Source organism: Dama dama, chromosome 27 (genome assembly GCF_033118175.1).
Source record: "Dama dama isolate Ldn47 chromosome 27, ASM3311817v1, whole genome shotgun sequence".
Classification (NCBI taxonomy): domain Eukaryota; kingdom Metazoa; phylum Chordata; class Mammalia; order Artiodactyla; family Cervidae; genus Dama; species Dama dama.
This window is the reverse complement of record NC_083707.1, coordinates 34,993,261-35,014,107: the sequence shown is the minus strand read 5'-3', so window position 1 is coordinate 35,014,107 and position 20,847 is coordinate 34,993,261. Positions and strand designations below refer to the sequence as shown.

Genomic DNA, 20,847 nt, shown 5'->3' with positions numbered 1-20,847 from the left:
CTATTGGGAGTTTCTTTATTGTTCCCAGCCTGCGAGAAGGAGGCCAGGCATGGGGCTGGGTTCTCCAGGGAATGCCCCACTTCTCCATGGAGAGGGGCTCTGATAGGTAACATTTTAAAGTCAACAACAAAGACAAATACCTTGTTTAACTTCAGTGTCCTTGAAGTCCTGAGCATTTTACTGATTACCGTAGTCAATAGTGGCTTTTAGGGCGGAGAAGAATAAATCTTTGTGATGTGTTCTAAGTTGTAGTATCCCCATGACAGCTTTGAACTGGGGTTATGGGGGGTGCTAGTTTCTTTTAAATTTATTTCTCGAGGAGGAAGGAAACTTGTTTTGCAGGGAAAATAATGTTAATTGAATTAAAGATTTTTGTGCATCCAAATCAGACTGAAATATATTTACAAAAGCTGATGATAGACACAAGCTATAAACCAACCACTGATGAATAGAAAGAAAAAGAATAGAAAGGTTTGCTAACACAGTCTTCAAATAAACTCTAAAGTGTAATGTTTATTTACTTTAAAATTTGATTCAAAATGCCCCTTGAAGAAAGCTAAATTGTAACATTTAAATTTTGTGTAATATAAATAACTCTAAACAGTTATTTTAAAGGAAATATTTTTAAAAGTATTTTTAAAGTACTTGATAAGTACCCATCTCACTTTAGTTAATTGTTCATATTTAGCTGATTTAAGGGGAAGTAATAAATGTTAAAATCATTTACTCTAAAGGCTTTTTTTTTTTTTTTTAAAGTTAGCAGGTTTAGGTTAATTATGAACTTTGGAAAACTAACCAAACAGTAAAATGACAAATATTAATTTAAATAGATGACATAAGTTGGAAGTTTTAGTGTAGGAAAGTAGGAAAAACTTTGATTTAGCACTGTAACAGTGCTGGTAATTTTCTCAATCCATTCAGTATCCACCGTTTGTAGAAATTTTGTAGACTGTAGCAATTAGACCCATTTTAAAATAATATTTTAGTGTTTGGTTTTTGTGACATGAAAATCAAACTAACATTCATCTCTGTTCTTACAAATTTCCTACTGCATTTCCCCCCAGGAGTCATTATTAATTAATTGGCAAAAGTGCTCAAGAACAGTATTTCTAATTTCAGTTGTCTGTTCTTTATGGAGGAAAAGGAAGAGTGGTAGTTATAGAAAATACTTTCAAAAGATTACTTGAGATAAAAGAAGACAGCTTGGTTATGTCCCGGGGTATTTGTGGAGATATTTGCGGGTGGGGGCTGGGGTGAGCGATCACTGTTAATATTGTAAAGCTTGCTCGGGTTTTGGCAAGTGGTATATTGTAATTGTGATGGATTTCAGTTTTGAAAAGCTTGGGAACAGCGGGAAAGGAGAGGTCAGGGGGCCCACACCGACTTCCCCACGGCTCATCTCGACTCCGAAGTCCTTGGGGAGACGGAAGGCGGATGATACGGGCCGGGCTGCCAGCTCTGTCACCGGACTTTGTAGGGCTTTGCACGGGGCGCGCCCAGGGGTGCAGAAGTATTGGACAAATAATTGGTCAACAGATCGGGCGCGGTGACATCAACAGCCGGCTCCCGGCCGGGCCGCCGAGTAGAAAGGCCGGGTGGGGAAGGGCGCAGGAGCGGGCCCGGGGGACTCTGGGTGCGGGTTGGGGGCTTCGCGGGGTCGGGCCGGCAAGCGCGCGCGCGGCGGGACCTCATCGGCCTCTCGTCCGCAGACCTGCTGGAGGACCTGCCCGAGAGCCGCGAGTGCGTGAACTGCGGCTCCATCCAGACGCCGCTCTGGCGACGCGACGGCACCGGCCACTACCTGTGCAACGCCTGCGGTCTCTACAGCAAGATGAACGGCCTCAGCCGGCCCCTCATCAAGCCGCAGAAGCGCGTGGTGAGTGCGGGTGCCGCCCTCCCCCGCGGCTCGGCCGGGAGCCGCGCGCTGCCCGCGGGGAGCGGGTCTCCCCGCCCGACCCGGCCCGCACCTGTGCCCGCGGCCTAGAGCGGACCCGAATTGGGGGTCCCGGGTAGTTTCAGCGCCCACCGGGGCAGATCGTCCCCAAAACTAGCCACAGGGGAACGAAGGCAGCCCTCTGCTCAAATTCACACGGGGAGTGACATCCTTAAATGGAAAAAAAGAAAAGAAAAAAAAAGAAAGGAAGGAAGGTGTGGTGTGCTACTGCCTTTAAAAAAAGTACCAACCCCCTATCTTTACACATCTCTAGATGTACTTGCAAATGCACTGAAATAGTTTTGGAAGGAGATCCAAGGAATGAGTAATGTTAGTAACCTCCTGGGAGAAAAACTGAGGCTACAGCCCTAGGTCAGGTTAAGGCTTCTTTTCACTGTGGACTCTTGTCTGGTTTGGAGTGGATTCTTGAAGAGACCTAGCTCCTCTGTAACATCCCGTAAAATGGATGTTAAAATGGAACCCACAGCCCTCTTGTCCCCACAGGCTTGTCTTGAATCCCTTTGACTCTGTCCTTTCCACCTCTGGGCCCTTTCCACCTCTTCAGACTAGTTTTAGCTCCAAATTCCATCCGTCCTTTGGATTGTCCTTGAGTCTAGTGAAAAATTTATTTACTCTAACTTTTGTTATTTTGAAATCTGGCTGTTCAGAGAACTACTGATCATAGAACTTGAGGGGGAAAAAATGCAGTCTGTACATTTTTCTCAAGTGGAAGATTTTCACCATCCCAACACATTTCACTATGATTTCAAGTGTGGGAATTCTGATTTTCTTCAGGGATTAATCTCTTATTGTCCCCTGTGTTTTTAAGAAGGAAAGGCTATTTACTGCTGTCCTGATTAGAGAAAATAAATGAAAGCTTTCACACGCCCCACTGTAAGGCTAACATTTGTTTAGCCAAGTACTGGTACTCTAATACCTTTTAAAGTAAAATATTTTACAGTTAGATGCCAGACATCTTAAGTATCCAAGTAATTTATTTAATTGTTATACTCTAATTAGCAGGAACAAATGCTACACATGTTGTTTGTGTTAAATAGATTAGAGTGAAATTGCATCACAATCTGAGTCTGCCACCTTAAAGAGAAGCAATTAGTTTTATGGTTGTTTTGTTTTTAATGCATTTAAAATAAAGTGGCCGGGGTTAATTTAATGAGTGTATGTGCCTTAAACTTGTTAGTCACCCACAGCTTAGACTTTGCTTCAAAGGGCATCCTTAACTTCTGTGCCCGACTCCCATTGGTTTTCATTTTTCTTACATGCATCATATTTAAAAAGTACTGCTGGTAAATATTCCAAGGAAGTTCCTTGTTTTCATGCATTAGCCAGTGTATGAACAATGAAAGTGATTATTATTTTTTTGGAAAGGCACATTGAACAGAGTCCTGGCTGAGCCTAGAAAGGTAACATTTTCTCAAGATTTAGCAAAAAACTGGCAGAATAGTAGCCATTTCGTTTCTTGTGGCATTTTAAATTTGATAACAGGAAACACAAAACCCAGTTTTTTTTTAACATCTCTGAATCTATTAGTTTTCCTTCTGCATGGCAGGTGTCTTGGCAGTGACCAAGGTCCGACAATGTGCTTTGTAAATGGGTTATAAATGATACCAATTGAAGGGTGTGTCTATCAATTAGTTCTCCTGTGGGCTTCTTATTTATGGTTTTGCTGGATCTAGTTAGTTCTCAGACATAGAATGTTGAACCCAAGTTTGTTTAGCTAGCAGTACAGGACCAATCACGGTGAATTTGAACTTGTAATACATTGCAAAATAAGAGATTTATGGTGTAACTTGAATTCCTTGTCAGTGATGAATATAACTGAGATCGCTTGTTACAAGGAACTTTTATAGCCTGCTCACCTTCATTTCACATGTTTATGGAGACTGGCTTCACTTATGATCTGCAGTTGACAGTCATAAAGTTCTTTGTTATAATGGCAAATTCTGATAACAAGTTTGCCTCACATTGGCTCCAAATTCCACTGCAAACTATCATAAATGGCCTGTTTATAAAATGAACTTTCCTGTCCCTAATTTACTTATTTCATATTTATGAAGAGAAAGGAGTGTTCTTCTGGGAAATTATTCTCTTTTAAGGATAAAGAAAAAAAAAAGAAGCCCTGATGTGTAAGATTTCATGTTTTCATCATTTTAACAAAGCAAATTCCCAGCCAAACATACTCGTTTCCACCAAAAGTCAAAGTGATTCTTTCTTAGCACCGACTTCTTAAAAATGTGGCAGTGCTAAGAGGCTTCCCAGTGTCTCTTTGGTTTTACAACTTGTCTGTAAAGAGTATGCTGTAGCAATAACAGGACGTGAGTTGTAAAAACAAAATTCAATTTTTAGCTTTGACTTTGCCAACAAAGATTTTGAAAATCTCTGTCTTTTAATCTGAATAGTTAGTACATGCTCAATCTATGTTTTTGTCGTGTATTCTTTGTAACTTCTTTTCTTAAATTAATCATCATGGCCAACTTCCCTAATTCTATATCTTTAAACTTGTTTTGGTCCCTGGATTTTCCCCATAGGCTTTTTGTTTTTTTTTTTTTAACTGAAGTCATAGCAGATTTTTTTAGTTGCCTATCTAGGTAATTGAAAAGCAAATTTAGATTTTTGTCATTCTAGGTAGGAACTTAGACTAGCTTAAGAAGTCCCTCTTTATAATTCACACATAATAGTTCAGAGGAGATAAACCCCACAAAAGGATGTTATGGGTATAAAGGAAACAAAAATCAGAGTGACAGACAGTTGACCTTTTCTGATAAATTTAACCCTTTGTACTGAGGAGGAAAAGGCAACCCACGCTAGTATTCTTGCCTAGAGAATCCCAAGGACAGAGGAGCCTGGCAGGCTACCGTCCATGGGGTTACAAGAGGTTGACATGATTTATCGACTAAACCACCACCACCATGTGAGGAAAAGTACTATACCGACAGGGTAAATCAAATAAAACAGCATCACCAAGAGAAGGCCAGCACTAACACAGTGTTGTAGAATTTGGTTATCCTTTGGAGAATGGATAATACAGAAAATTCAGGCAATAGGCGATCGTGATGATCATTAATGAGATGTATTAAAATATGTTTCTTTACAAAATTTTTGTGCATCTTCCAAAATTCATTTCTATTAATATATATAGGGTTTTCTATAGTTTCTGGTTTATTCCTCTGCATGTATCTGAGAAACAGACCTGGTTATCTCAGTTTTCAGATGAGGCAGAGACTCCCCAAAGCCACTTAACACATTGGCAGGCAGTTTGTGACTTAATTTCTTCACTCAGACCTCTGACAACAACAGTGAGCGCAGGCATTGGCCAGTATTGTGACTGCTCTAATCTATGCTAATGAGCTGGGGCAGATCCATTGATCTGTATTAGATGGAGCACACTTTGGTCCAGGAAGGTCAACCTAATTACACATCAAGTTTTTTTTTTTTTTTTTTTTGCCTCAAGGGGGACTGCTTATTTGTAATAACCAGGTACATGCTTGTTGCTGGCAGGGACATGACACATGGACATGTGTAGCATATACGTGAAAAGCACTTATGTCTGTCCACCCTCTTGTGCTGTTTTCTAGCCTTCCTCCCGGCGGCTTGGATTGTCCTGTGCCAACTGTCACACCACGACCACCACTTTGTGGCGCAGAAACGCCGAGGGCGAGCCTGTGTGCAATGCGTGTGGACTCTACATGAAGCTCCATGGGGTGCGCCACCTTCTCCGCTTCTGTGTATACACCTGCAGTATCTTGTTTGTACTTGGTTTCAGCTTAAAAAAATCAGCAAACGAGAGGGCATGGGGTGAAGGATCTGATTTTTGTATATGCATGTTTGTGAATCTAGGGGGCCTGTCAATTATACTAGAAACTATTATCATACTGGCAAGAAACAAAAAAAAAATGCTGCCAGTTAAACTCACACACATCCATAGTCAGACATCCAGATTGTAGAAATACAAAAATGTGGAAATACGCATTTTTAGAACTGATACAATGGTAGTAATCTTTTTAAAAAAAGCTGTAAAATTGAAGTCTAGTTGATTTATAATGTTGTGTTTCAGATGTACAGCACAGTGATTCAGCGATCCCATATGTGAATGTGTATATTCTTTTTCAGATTCTTTTCCCTCCTAAGTTATTACAGAATGTTAAGTACAGTTCCCTGTACAGGAGGTCTTTGTTGGTTATCTATTTTGTATATAGTAGTGTGTATTTTAAAGACCTGTACACTTAAAAAGAAAAAAGCATGGAACCTACTAGAAATGCACACTAACTAGTTTATAACTTAAAAATGTGAATGCATTCAAACACATCTATACAGAAGAGTCATAACATTGGGTAGCTCTAGTTAAAAAGATTTTGCATTTTAAGCATAGCACAAGATAGTATAAAATATGCCAATTTTAAAAAGAAAAATAACCTTGGCATATGTAGAAAGAAGAATTCACGATCTCTTTGAAATAAAAATATGTAATTCAGTGGTTTCACTCTGTAATTGAAGTTGTTTAAAACAGTAAATATTAAGTTGAGGGAAGAGATTCTACCTGGCAAATCACCCCATTTTTTTTTCCTGGAGGAATCTGCATTTGATGGGGAAAGTGTAGTCTTTGTGCAGTTGGAATCTATGAAGTGTGTATAAAAATTGGATTGAAATTTATGCCAAGTTCTTTTAAATGAGGGCTTTCAGTACTGACATTCGGGCTCTAGTTAGTTTGGTTTTTCTGCAGTATAATATTTATTAAACTTATGGCCTATGTGAAAAAATTTTTAGGTGCCTCGACCGCTTGCTATGAAAAAAGAGGGAATTCAAACCAGGAAACGAAAACCTAAGAACATAAATAAGTCAAAAGCTTGCTCTGGTAAATATAAGAAAATGCTGTTTGACTGTAAAATATTTGCCAACCTTAGTAGAGTATATGTATATTTATGAGGTTAATTTTGACCGTTGCAGGTAATAGCAATAATTCTGTTCCCATGACTCCAACTTCCACCTCTTCTAACGCAGATGACTGCAGCAAAAATACTTCCCCCACCACACAACCGGCAGCCTCAGGGGTAAGTGTTAAAACAGCATAGACTATTTCTGAGTTAGTGAGTTGCTCTCCTGTATATTATCTCCAATTTTATCTTATCTGGTAGTACAATAATCTAAACCAACAGTTCAGTTTAGTTAGCTGATACCTAAGAATAGTTTTTAGAGGAAATTACATTTAAATGTCAACAAAATGACAAACTTAAGTACTTTACAAACCTCTTAATTAAGATCTATATCATTTTTTTATGGTTGAATTAACCTAAGTAAAAGCAAGGAGTTTGGGTTTGAAGTGCTTTAAATTGTTTTATTTCCAGGTTTTTATCTGAGTTTATATATGTGTGTGTGTGTGTGTATACGTACATATGTATGTATATCAATATATTTCTAGTGTAGATCAGGAAAAGTACCAGCTCCATGGTTTTTATGTATCCCAGTTCCCATGACATTTAAATTGTTTTTGCGTATCTTATCAACGTCTTCCCTGGTGGCTCAGTGGTAAAGAATCTGCCTGCCAATAGACTCAGGAGGTGCAGGTTCGATTCCTGGGTTGGGAATACCCCCTGGAGAAGAAAATGGCAACCCACTCCATTATTCCTGGGAAATCCCAAGGACAGAGAAATCTGGCGGGCTGTGATCCATGGGATTGCAAAAGAGTCAACCGAGCAACTAAACAGCAACAAATCTTATTGACTCCAGCCTTCTCTGTTTTCTTCTCTTCCTTCTTTCCTTTTTTCTCTTTTTTTGGAAAGCATCTACCCAAAGTAAAACGTCATCACCATGAGTCACGTGCTGCTGTATTCACTGATCTTCGCCTAACTGTTGGTCCTTTGCTGGGCTGGGCAGCCTTGCCTTCTTCTGATGTTCCTTGATTGTACCCAGGCTTATTTCAGCCTTGTGATCAGCCTGTGAGCAATTGGGTTTGTGAGAGATTCACACCCCTACGAGGATGCCTGGGTTTTGGTGCAGATCACAGTGTTAGTTTCAGTAAAGTCATGATTGAAACTCAGTTTTTCTCAAGTGAAGAGCACTTTCCCACCCTAGGGTTTCCCAAATTTACCTGGAATGCCCTTTAAAAAAATGACCCAGCCGCACCCTGGCCCTCAGAGATGCACGCTGGCCCCCGGGGCGGCCGGTTTTCCCAGAGTGCCCCGGGTGAGGATTACACTAGTTTAGGATGAAACATTAGCATTAAAATCCCTACTTAGTAATTCTTTTCTCTGTTGAATTTTACTTTATTTGGGGTACTTTGAAATACTACAGATTCCTGGGCTCCACCCTGGATTTTCTGAGTCAGCGTCTCTAGGGGTGGGGCTTGGAAATTGGTGTTTTTGAACAATCACCGCAGGTGAAATTGAAACTACTGCCCTCGAGGTGTCTTTGAACTGGGAACCTTGGAGCTGGTATTTTTGCTGCCTTAAACTAACAAAAATTAAACATAAAAAAAAATCTTTTAAAAATCTGCTTTAAAGTATATTTGATATTTTCTTTATCCTCCAATTCAAGCTCTTTTGGGGGGGGGGGTTCTTTAATACAAGAAAGTTCAGAGTTTCAAAATGGAAAAAGCTTTTTTGCTGTTTTTATTTGTTGCAGACACATGTTCTTAAAGAACATTCTTGCCTTTATAACCTTCATAAAAGGTGAATGCTGGTGAAGGACTTTTTTTTTTTTTTTTTACAAGAGGCTAACATGTAACTTAAAGGGTCTAAATTGGTAAATAGAAGTTACTTGTAAGGAAATGAAAAGATCAATATTATTTTAAAATTTCCTTTATGAAGCCCTAAGTCCTCAGAAGCAGTTATGTAGCTTGAAAGTGTGCTAGTCAGTTAGTTGTGTCCTACTCTGTGACCCCATAGACTGTAGTCTGCCAGGCTCCTCCGCCCATTCTATTTCCCAGGCAAGAGTACTGGAGTGGGTATCTATTCCGCTCTCCAGGGGATCTTCCTGACCCAGCGATCAAACCCAGGTCTCCTGCATTGCAGGCAGATTCTTTACCATCTGAACTGCCACGGAAGCCAATTATGGGGCTTATGTGAGGCAAAACAGTGTTCTGATTTTCCAAATCATTGAGGGACCAACTACCATTTCAGCCTCAGTGGTCCATCTTTACTGGCTGAAAAATGGGTTGCTGCCTGCTCCAGCTCACTTTTGGCAGTGCTATAGTCCAAGCTTAGTGAGGCAAAAGCTAAATTTGAATGATGAATGGCACAGAAATAGAGATATTTGCCCAACAATGGGCTTTAGAAACAAGGTGGGTGGAATCTGTTTTGCTCGCGTGGTGGTTCTGTGATGTAAAAATTCAATTCAAAATTGACTATTTGCAAGTCCAATGAATTTTGCCCTCCAGGGGAGGACCAGTGCAAAGGCGGTGACGGGATCTAGCCTGAGCATGTCTGAAAGTGGGACCTTGGGAATCTGGAGGCTGGTCTTAAGGCAGCCTTGGTATCTCACTTGGGAGCCCTCTTCCTGGGGGTGGCTGGCCGGCCGGTGCCGTCGGAGGAAGGCTCAGTTTTCCACTAGCAGCCAGGCGGCAAAGCAATTTTAGTATTAAAAAAAAAAAAGTACTTTAGAGATTGGGGGAGTTGGAGAGCAGTTCCCTACAAGGTCCCCATTGCTCTCGGGGCCCGGGCACCTTCCATGGGAGACAGTCGTGCGAGCCGCAGATGGGCAGTTCTCTGAGCCCAGGTGGCCTCAGAAATGCGTCCTGATAGCTCTTCCCAGAGCTGGGGGCGCGGGGCGGAGCGGGGGGTGGCCTGGGGTGGGGGGCGGCCCAGTGGCGGAGAGGACGGCCCATCATCGCCTCCTCCCTCCATGCACCCGCCCCTCCCCGGCCAGGGCTGGCATCTGGGCTCCTGGATGTTCCCCGGTGGCCAGCCCATCATGGAGTCCTCGCTGCCCTCCTGACGGGACCGTTGGGGGAAGCAGGCTTATTTGGCAGAAGCCAACCTGCTGGCCGCCTTATGGCATCTGCCCCCTCCAAGGATAATTGACGCCGACTCCGTGGTGTCCCCATGAGCGCCAGGGTGTGTCTCTGTTGGTCCCTTGACACTTTTCAGACCCTCCTGGGCTGACTGGTTCTGCGTGCCCGTGGCTACTGTGGCAGTGGGGGGTGTCATGAAGAGTCTGCTGGAGGTGTTATCTGTGGGCAGCTGGCAGAAGCATTTGTGAAAGGCGGCTGTGTTGACAAAGATGTGACATGTTCCCACTTAGGTCTCAGTTTATGATGTTGGAGGACAGCTGTCGTTGTGACCGACTGCTTATAGGATTTTGTGAGCGCTGTAGGTAAAGGGGATGTTGCTATATCCCCGTAGCAAAGGTGTATCTGGTCTGTAGCACAGGGTTCCTTCTTTGGCTTGACCCTTAAACCTCCTGTGGTGACGGGTCCACACCGTGGATCTCCAGCGGCCCCTGTGACTGGCGGGGTGGAAATTAGTCCTGCAGGGAAGTCCTAGTTTAATAGGGACAGCCGAGCTCCCAGAACAAAGGGTGATCATAGGAACATTCCCAATGGAACAAGGAAACGGGCCATGTGCTCTACTTAGAGACGTCAGTGCCTGCATACCTGCTCCTCCAGCCTTCCTTAAAGACAGTTAGAGAGTTAAAGTGAGTTAAAGCAGAGAAGTCTGAGAAGAGACCTATCAGACTGGCTGTGTTAATTCCCGTCTGAGGAATCAGCTGCTGGAGATCAGCAGCAGGCAGTCCTAGAGGATTTTCTTTATGTTCTGAGGTCTCCACCTGTGGGCACATTCAGCGGTGGTCCTCTCAGGACCTGGAACCTGAGCAGATCTGGTTGGAACGGAGTATTCTGGGGGGAGAGACAGGAGAATCATTTTTGCACTGCTCGGAAGCTTCATGCTGTTGACTTTTTGGCATGTCTTAGCTTTATGTTGCTCCTTTGTGTTTTACACTTGATCTTAGCCAAAAGGCTGAGAAGCGATGCTCCTTTGTGTTTTAACTTTACTTCTGTCTCATTCCTTCTCATGGTCATCAGCTCGCCGACCTGGATCCCTTAGAACTCAGTTTCTCTGTTGCGAGCTGTGCCCGTGTGGTGTGTGGTTTGGGAGGTGGAGGGAGGGCAGTTTGTCTCCTTTATGAAAACAGGAAAACCTGTTGCTGCTGCCGCGCAGCCTGATAGTAAAATAACCCCTGTCTTGTTCCTTTTAGAATTTTTTAAAAATGATTGCAGTAAATGATTTATTTGCTTTCATTTATATAACACTTGTTATTCACTAGACCGTACTATCTTTCATTTTTATTTTCCTTATTTTTTTCTGTGTTGATCAGAATTTTAGAATCAGTTTCTTGTATGGAATTCTTTGGGTTAAGAAATGTGTTGAACTTAATTTTTGATATGTTGATTAATTTTGTGACTTTGGAACTTAAATTTCTCCAGAATAGTTCTTTTATTCAGTGTAAAAAGTTCTTATACCTGTAAATTTACTGAAAAATTTTGAGTCTTTAGTGGACCTGAATAGAGATAAGATTTTCTTTGCCATTTGTGTTCTCTGTGAATTGTAAGAATATTTAAATCTTTCACTGAATTCCATTTCTTGACTGAGTTGTGTTTTTATGGTACTTGTTGTTATTATTATTAGATAAATATGATAACATTTTATTTTAGCAATTCCCAAATAAGATTTAACAAGTAGCCTCTGTAGATTCCTATCCCTCTTAGGACCTGTAACTAAAAATTTATAAAACCAGAGGATACTCTGGGTATGTACATACACACATAAAGTGTGTGTGTGTATATATATATTCTACATATGCATGTACCATATGTTTATAACTCATCCCCCAATTTTTAGATAAAGGGTATTTCTCTTAATTTTCTTTGGGACAGGGAGGATTAATTTGGTGAGAAAATGAACAATAAGACAATGTCTGAGAATAAGAAATCACTGGACCTATTTTGCCCGCCTGAAAGTAGTTCTGTTGATGATTATTTTAAAAAGTTAAAGCCTACTTAAATTTATATTAGTACTGCAAATATAATGTTGACGTCCTCATTGAACACATAATGTTGAAATAAACACAAACTCCATCTGAGTAGCCTTTGCCTTGCAGTCATTGTTCTATTTAAGGAGCATTGTGCTGGGGTGACACCGTTCTTCATGTAGTAAAACAAGGTTCCAGACATTGAATTGTTCATAACGTGGTGGTAGTGGTGGGAGCACGTATGTACAGACAGATCAGGTTTGAAAAAGCTATAAATGAACAAAAAAGTAGAAGTCAAAAGTAGGGAGCCATGAATTCTGACTACAGGGTTGGAAATGGCTTCATAGAGGAGAGGAAATCTAAATTAGTTGTGGAGGATTTTTGTAGGGGAAAAATTGGGATTGAAATCTCCAGGAAGAAGAAGAGCATGGGTAGCTATGATGCTTCAAGGGCACAGTTTCAGGAATTCAGTAAGGCTGAGAGTAGGGTGTAAAAAAAAAAGCCAATGTAGCAGGAGATGAGATGGATCAATTAGGTGGAAGGCAGATATTTCAAACTGCTTTCAAGTTCATATTAAGCCTTAGGTAGGGTCCACACTAAGTTCATTTCTAAATGGTGGACTTTCTCTAACCCCTACTGTGGTTTCTCATCAACCATGTAGTTATAGTCTGACAATTAAAACCATCCTGAACTGGGTGTGTTTTGATAATTGATGTAAACAAATGCTCGCATGATCCTTTTTTGTACATTTTACAAGCAGGGTTTTCCTCTCACAATTACGAAGGAAAACTCCCTCCTTGAAACTCGTGATGTGTCCTGACCTTAGAATGTTTCTTGGTCCCTAGGGGCTCCTTGGGGGCAAGATGGTTTCAGAGTGGCTGCCAGGTGACCCTTCGGAACGGAGGCTATTAGGGAGGGCGTGTTAGTGATAGGGATTCATTTCCTCACTTTGTGGTTGGTGGTTTGTGATAGACAGCTTCCTTGGAGAGAGGCAGGCGTCCTTAGACTGAGACAAGGGGATCATGCCTCAGATTCCTCTCTGGCTGGTTCTCTGCGTTTGGATGGGCCTTGCTCATTGGTCACTTTCTCTGTGCTGAATAGGTACCTCAGTTCCTGCCTCATTTAACCTTCAGAGAGGTTGTCTGCCTAGAGAAACTTTTCCCTACTGCAGCCTCTCCTTGGTAACAGCTTTATGCAATGACCTTGTCAGAAGCAATACCTCTGGGCTGCATGGTGCTAAATCTCATGCTAAAAGTGGTTTGAAAGAGTTAAGTGCTTAAGTGCTCTTAGATGAGGGGCAGTGATTTAGGGACTGACATTTCTTGGGCTGTCTGGATGTCTTTATAAGGCCTCTGAAGAAAGGTTAGGTACTTGGCAAGTTAATATTTTATATTCTTTTTATGGATTTTATTTTATATGTTAATATTTGCATCCTATGATGAAAACGGGAAAACATCCCTTGAGTCACATAGCTTCTTTCTTTGTTAGTAAGTTTTATATTCCACTGTCTTTTCCCCTGAGTAGTTGAATCACTTTAGATTTACTCGACATAATGATTGGTCACACAATTATAGCTTCTATTATTATTAATTATCCTTATAGTGGTTAGATAGCTGAAAGGAACATTCACGAAGGACCTACATACATACAGTCCGAGTTGCTTTCACTCAGAGGACCTCACGTGTCAGAAAGAGATTTAAGAGGCTGCTGAAGTGGGGGCCAAAAGTTCCTGCTTAACTCTTACATTGAATGTTCCACACACACCTTTAGGGCGCTCCGAGAATCGGGTGTTGGTGGATTAATCACCATAATGGTTGCTTTGAGGCGTTTTCCGTTTCTCGTACTTGCTCATTTGTAAGATTCTGGGACGTAGGAAGGCAGGAGACTAACTTCTACCAAGTACCTTTTATGTTCCAGTTCTTTCATGTATCTTTTTTATTCCCAATTATCACTGTACAAATGAGGTATCTTTTTCTATTTTCTATTTTGAGGAGTGACACTCAATAATAGGCCCAAGGTTATGTATCTGATTAAGAGACGGGCTTGGAATTGGATCCAGGCCTGGCAGATGCAGAGTCAGTGGTTTTACCCTTACAGCACGCTGAATTCATATGTGATACTATCTGCACTGTTGAAGTCTTTAGAGGGAAGAAATGGCATTTTCTTAAAGAAACCTGATTAATTTTGGTTAGTTTTAGCTGACGGTATATAGCTAGGAGAATAGCACCATAGAAATGACTTGCTCATGACCAAATATATAAGCTACATTGTATACATTTTCTTGTTAAATATACTTATCAATAAAACCCATTGCATTTCTAGGGCTTCGTTAGTTGGGTAATGGGAAAAAAAATAATAGGTAGGCAAGTTTACTGTTGTTGACATGCCTAATGTGATGGTAAAAAGTCTCCCTTGAAATACAAGATCGAGGTGCCAAAATCCTTTTGAAGTGGGATTTAAACCCATGCTTAGTGAGTGCCAAGTGAGTTGGAATTTGCAGAATAAGCAAATTACCTTCAATTTAATTTTTACAAAATCATTAAAAAGCATTTCTTAAAGAGACAAGCATCCATTTCCCCCACCCAAGAGTTTATAGTCCAAGATATTTTTTTTTCCTCTAAATGAATAAAAAGAGTTAAAAAGGCATTAATCTCGCACGAGGGTCTGGGAGAGAGTTGCACTTAGGTATTATGAGGGGCTCATTTGTAAACCAGGATCCGGAGTGACTCCATAAGGTCACAAGACAAGCCCGCCTTGCAGCCGGGGCTGGAGCCGACGTCTCCCACTGCTCCCAGGGAGTTGGCCCATCATCGCAGTTATTAATATACCACTCGCCACTTGCTGCAAGCCATGAACATAAATATTTTGTTGGCATTTTATCTTCACGCTCCTTACGTGCCAGGCTCCCTTTCTTTTCTTCTTTCACAGCCCCTTCTAATAACTCACTCACGTTCCTGTCTGACCACATTGGCCTTCACTGAGAAAGTCACACGTCACCCTGGCAAGGAACGTGGAAGCATGTGGAGTTTGCATAGTTTCGTTTTGATTTGAGGGCCTTTTCTAGACTTCCCGTTTTTTCTTTTTCTTTTTCTTCTTGTGTGCTTGTGTCCTGAGGAGGATGGTGGTTAGAAATACACTTAACCACACTAATATCCAATGAGTCTGTATGTCTGTTAGGCAACAGTAAAGCTGTGCCACTCTTTAAATAGTTTGTAACCTATGTGTCCACCCAATTTATCACAGTACTGTGGTTTGTTTAATAAGTGACTCATTATCACAATCTGAAAGCTAGAATGCTAGGTAAAGAATAAGCGTGGGTTGGGTGTCGCCTTTTTGTTGTGGCCTCAAGTTAGACAGATTCATCTCAGAACACAACTCTGCGATTTTTTTTCTTCCGCCTCTATAAGAATATACAAAATTGTCACAAAACATGAAATAATGTTACGGGAAAACACAGCCAAACTTAAGAAATCTGGCTAAGGGTGCCCTGAAATGTTATTGCTAAATGAATCTTCGAAGAAAATGAATTCCTTTACTGGAACAAAAAGTAATTTATTATGCATTTCATGGGTGTCTGCCAAAAGAGTTACTAGCAATATGAAGATCTAATGGATATGAATTAAATACAATCTGTTAGCTCTGTGTTTAGACCAATTTGTTAATTTTCCTTGAAATTTGAATAATTTAAAAAAGCATCTCCAAAGACAAGTCTTGACACAGGCGATCATTCATGGTTCAGCTACCTACAACATCAGGGTACATACTCAAGCGTTTGTGAGCTGAAGCGAAAAGAGGTGATTTTATTCACCCCAGATTTTAAGAAAGATTTGAACAAATAGCAGATATTGATTTCAATGTCCTGTTGGAGTCTTTTGAGTAAACAATTCCAAGTCATTACTTGACAATGTTTCAGTGATAATTTGCTTGGTGTATGGCCCCTTTTGGTAGCTGTTAGCATGGCATGGTTTGACCAGAGCTGGAGCACACACCCCAGAATCATATTTTTATCCTGTTAAACGTAGCACGTGAGCAAGCACGCAGTCGCTTCGGACTCTTTGCGACCCTATGGTCTGCAGACTGTCAGGCTCCTCTGTCCATGGGATTCTCCAGGCAAGAATACTGGAGTGCATTTCCGTGCCCTCCTCCAGGGAATCTTCCCCACCCAGGGATCGAACCCTGGTCTCCTGCGTCTTCTGCATCACTTGCGGATCCTTTACTACTGAACCACCAGGGAACCAATACTTGTGATTGAAAGCTCTCCTTACCTTTAGTCACCTGATTCATGGTGGCGCCTGAGTATGATCTGAAGTTTATTCTCTGGGTTCACGGATTAACAGCTGGAACGACACAGTCAGGCAGCCAGGCGCTAGCTCCAGCTCTGTGTGTGACTATAGTGAGCTGCCAAGGTTTTGTAAAGCCCCTGTTTTCCTCCCTTCACTAAAGGGGAAAAATAATTCCCACCATCTGGTCCTTAGGAATAGCGTGTAGCATAAGTGGGAGATGCCTGCAGACAGCTTTGAAGTTCAGGATGACTAGCACTGTTTAAATATGACCTTGGAAGTTGATAGTGATGTGCTTTATTTGCATGGCATTTTTTTTTCCATCCCAAGACATTAGACATAAATCTTTACTTTCTTCATGGAGGGAATTTAGAGACATAAAGCTATTATGTTAACAAAGTAACTGTGTTTTGATACTTTTATTTCCCTGATAGCAACGATATTTCATTTGTTGTGATTCTTAGCAGTTTCATAATGCTTGCTTACTTTTTTTTTTTTTTTTTTAATGCTTTCTTGTCAATGTTGCTGGGTCCATGGACTGCTGTCCATTTTGTCTAGCAGAGATGGCCAGAGCAGGGGGCTCATCCAAGCTCCTATAGCTAATTTTTATCTTGCCACTGGATCTTTTACCACTGAATTTGACTAAGTCATCCATTTTGGTTCATTTCAGAAGATAAATCTTTTCTTCAGGAGGCCAGTGACTTCAAGCTGTGGGACAAACCCTTTTCCCCCTGCAATTTGTATCAGGTTGGCCAAAAAGGTAGTTCAGATTTTTCCGTAACATCTTATGGAAGCTATGGGGAAGAAAACAAAGGAACTTTTTGGCCAACTCAGTACATCAGGCTCTTACTGATAAACCCAGGTCCTTGTAAACTTGGGGCCACGCCTTCGTCACAATATTTTTGCTGTTTGTGTGTATGGACGTGTAAAACGGTTTGCTCCTTTGCCTAGAGTAGAGTGTGTCTGTAGAATTCTTTTCCTCCTTAAAAATAGCAGCGTTTAGCCTATGGATGTAACCCGGCCAACTCAGGCCTGGAAGGGGGAAGAGGGGTCAAAGGGGTGGCTGATGAACTCTTCTCAGTAAGGAATTTCTTTGCTAAATTATAAAGAAATAAACTCTTCTGCAAAACATTGAGTTGGGTCATCGGCTGAGGTGACCGTGACACTCTCTTCTTGAGCTTTGTTGAGCAGTTGTGGGAGAATTCAAGGTTTTGTTGTGATGGATGGCTTTCACACGTCCCGGTGGAGACGGAACCTGTGTGTGTTTGTGTAGCTTCCTGGTGTTACCTCCGCAACTGTCAACTGGGTCGCTTTTGTGTCTTGTCCCTCTTCCCTCCATCCAAACTGAAATGACCATGGAAGTTAAGGTTTATCTGAAAGTGTTTTTACTTTTGCTGAAACATACACTTAGTTTTTCTTGCTTGCTTTCTTCTTTTTTTTTTTTTTTTTGAGGAAGGCTGCTGTGAAGCCCCACAGGGTCTAACCTAGAGGTTACGAAAGCAGTCTGGGCTAAGTGGCTCTATTTGTGTCTGACTCTTTGCAACTCTATGGGCTGTAGCCCACCAGGCTCCTCTGTCCATGGGATTCTTGAGGCAAGAATGCTGGGGTGGGTTGCTGTACCCTTCTCCAGGGGATCTTCCCAGTCCAGGGATCGAACCCACATCTCTCCTATCTGCCTGCATTATTGTTTAGTTGCTGACTCGTGCCCCACTCTGCGATCCCATGGACTGTAGCCTGCCGGGCTCCTCTGCCCATGGGGATTTTCTAGGCAAGAATGCTGGAGTGGGCTGCCCTTTCCTCCTCAAGGGGATCTTCCAGATCCAAGGATCCAGAGTCTCCTGCTTGGCAGGTGGGTTCTTTGCCACTGAGCCACCTGGGAAGCCCTAGCCGAGAAGACAGCTTTGGCAGTGAGAGGTGGCTGGCTTCCCCTCACCCAGGAAATAGCTGTAACCACAGCTCACTTAGAGGTGTAGGAAGGAGAGACCAGATGCCATGGAAGCTGACAGCCTGAACCCACGCGGAGGAGGCAGTGTGGTCATCTTCAAAGTCCTGTGCTCTGGGAATGGTCACACTTCCCCCAACCTGTCCAGGGTGCTGGGTTGGTTTCTCCAGATCAGCCCATTCCTTTTTTGTTTGCTTCCTCAAAAACGAAATTTATAATCCACAAGCCAGAGAACCTCTGTAATTCTCCTGGACAGGCTGTGTCCTTTAAGGTTTCCCTTTGCTCTGACGTGTCACCTTCCCAGGACTGCTCCCTCAGTACCGTAGGAGGCTTTCTCTGGGCCTGCCTCTCATGGGATGTGATGAGTTAAGGAAAAGAGAGAACTGACTGACACGGACTCCAGGCAGGAGCCCGCTAGGCTCCTCTGCCTGTGGGGACTCTCCAGGCCAGAACCCTGCAGTGGGTTGCCATTTCCTTCTCCAGGGGATCTTCCCAACCCAGGGGTCGAACCCTGGCCTCCTGCATTCCTGGTGGTCTCTTTATCGACTGAGCCACCAGGGAAGCCCTGGCGAGCTCCAGTGTGGGTCAGATGCTGCTGGGCATCCTCTGGAGGAGCTCACCGAGTCAGAAATCTTTGACTTTGCACATCTGTGTCTGAAAAATGAGCGAAGGCTCATTCTCACGGGAAAACAGCCTGGGTGAGCCAGAAATCACTGTGTCGCCTCACAGGCCAGGGGAGATTTTCCATGTTCGCGTCTGCAGCTGCTACTTGTCCCTAAATTAATTTATTCCTGTAGAAGGTGGGGTGTCCGGCTGGTTGCTCTGGGTCCCCCATCTGACCTGGCCTGCTTTTCAGTGCTAAGCCCGGCCTGGGTCGGGGCTGATAACACATTCTTTTCAACAGGAAGTGCCTCCATTTTCAGTCTGTGGGAGGGTGGAGGCCGATAAGCTGGGAGTGGAAACACAGAACAGATTTCTGCTCCACCCTCGGGTTGCACTTTGATCAGAGAGAGAGCCAGGACCTGGGCTGGCCAGGCTGCCTCCCAGAGGAGGAAGGATGGCTCGGCTGTGGGCGTCCGGAGTGCTCTCTCCTGCTTTTGTTCAGGAACTTTTGGGGGATTAGACTGGTTTAGGTTAGTGACGTGCCTTCTTTGAGATGTCTGTGTACTGATCCTTTCAGGGATTTAAGTAGATGTGAGAAAACCTTACCCGGTTGACAGTTAGACTTGTCTTTGTGTGTGTCTGTGCTGGGTCCAGGGTCGTAATAAGTGATCTCTGATTTTCTCCCCAAATTGAACTGATTCTCTCTTTTTTTTTTTTCCTTTTAACTTTTATTTTAAAACTTCTTGTTTTGGCATATAGCCGATTATAGAATCTTCCCTGGTAGCTCAGCTGATAAAGAATCTGCCTGCAGTGCAGGGGACCTCAGTTCGATTCCTGAGTTGGGAGGATCCCCTGGAGAAGGGAAAGCCTACCCACTCCAGTATTCTGGCCTGGAGAGGTCACAAAGAGTCGGATACAATTGAATGACTTTCCCTTTCATAGCTGATTCGCAATGTTGCAATAGTTTCTGGTGAACAGTGAAGGGACTCGGCCATACATCTATCCACTCTCCCCCAAACTCCCCTTCCATCCAGGCTGCCACATAACGCTGAGCAGAGCTCCCTGTGCTATAAGGGAGGTCCTTGTTGGTTATCCATTTTAAACACAGCAGTGTGTACATGTCTATCCCGAACTCCCTAACTATCTCTTCCCCCATCCCTCTGACCGGCAAACATAATAAACTGCTTTTTGAGAGGCAGCTTGCATATGCCCAGTGAGGGGAAGATACTTAACATGACAACATGACAAGCCAGGTTTCTTAAGAAGGAGAGTTATGCCAGTTCTAGACTTCTTCTGCAGTTAGATGCCAGTTTCAAGAGCTCAGGTTATACTGATGGGCCCATCTCTGTACTCTCTGTGATGTTTTCAGGTACCTGAAACTGTGGTCACACATGTATGACTGGCCGGGTTCCAGTCTGTGCCAGGTGGTGTGGAGGTGACTTCAGGGTGCGTGGGGGCCCTTCTGATCCTCCCTCCATTCTGATTCCTCCTTGTTTTTCATGCTACTTTATGACTGTCCAGCCTGGCTCATTTCTCAAGCGCTGGTGCCTTGCGTTTCCAGACCTAATGTCTTCCACTCTCCCCCAGAGTTAGACTGCGCTGTGCCACTCCATTAAAATATTCAAAAGGAAGCTACAGATGGCTAGTAATAGGTTGGGCCCTTGCAGCTGGTCCCTCACCTCCTCACCTGGGTTCTCTTGAAATACCTATGTATGCCCATGGACACGTTGTAATTATGACTTAGTTAGAATTACTTTCCTGTGGTTTTTCGATTAACATTGCATTACAGGATCTTATTAGGTTCAATAATTGCATAATTGTTCACTGAGCGGATATCCCTTGCTTTCCCAGACCATCCCCATATTATGAGACATTAGATTATTTCCATGGTTTCCACTGTTATAATAACCCTGCAATGGATGTCTTCCTGTGGGGTGTCTTTCCCTCCCTTTGAATTCTTTCCTTATAATCCATTTCCAGAAGTGAAATTACAGCACTCAGAAAGGTATAAAGTTCTTGATGGGTTCTGCTAACTGCCTTCTAAGGCTAGAGCCAGAGTGTAGCCCCGCCAATCAGGGATGGAGGGGTCTGGTGTTACCTATCCCATC

The 20,847-nt window shown here is 42.7% G+C and overlaps 1 protein-coding gene across 3 annotated transcripts in view; it reads left to right on the top strand.

Moving 5' to 3' along the window:
* Nucleotides 1-20,847, top strand: part of GATA6 (GATA binding protein 6) — a 31,870-nt gene that overhangs the window by 5,259 nt on the left and 5,764 nt on the right. For all 3 annotated transcript variants that reach the window (XM_061130949.1, XM_061130950.1, XM_061130948.1), the window contains exons 3-6: nucleotides 1,710-1,876; nucleotides 5,527-5,652; nucleotides 6,716-6,803; nucleotides 6,896-6,999. In XM_061130949.1, the coding sequence (XP_060986932.1) occupies nucleotides 1,710-1,876; nucleotides 5,527-5,652; nucleotides 6,716-6,803; nucleotides 6,896-6,999 (485 nt within the window). The remainder of the gene's footprint in view (nucleotides 1-1,709; nucleotides 1,877-5,526; nucleotides 5,653-6,715; nucleotides 6,804-6,895; nucleotides 7,000-20,847) is intronic.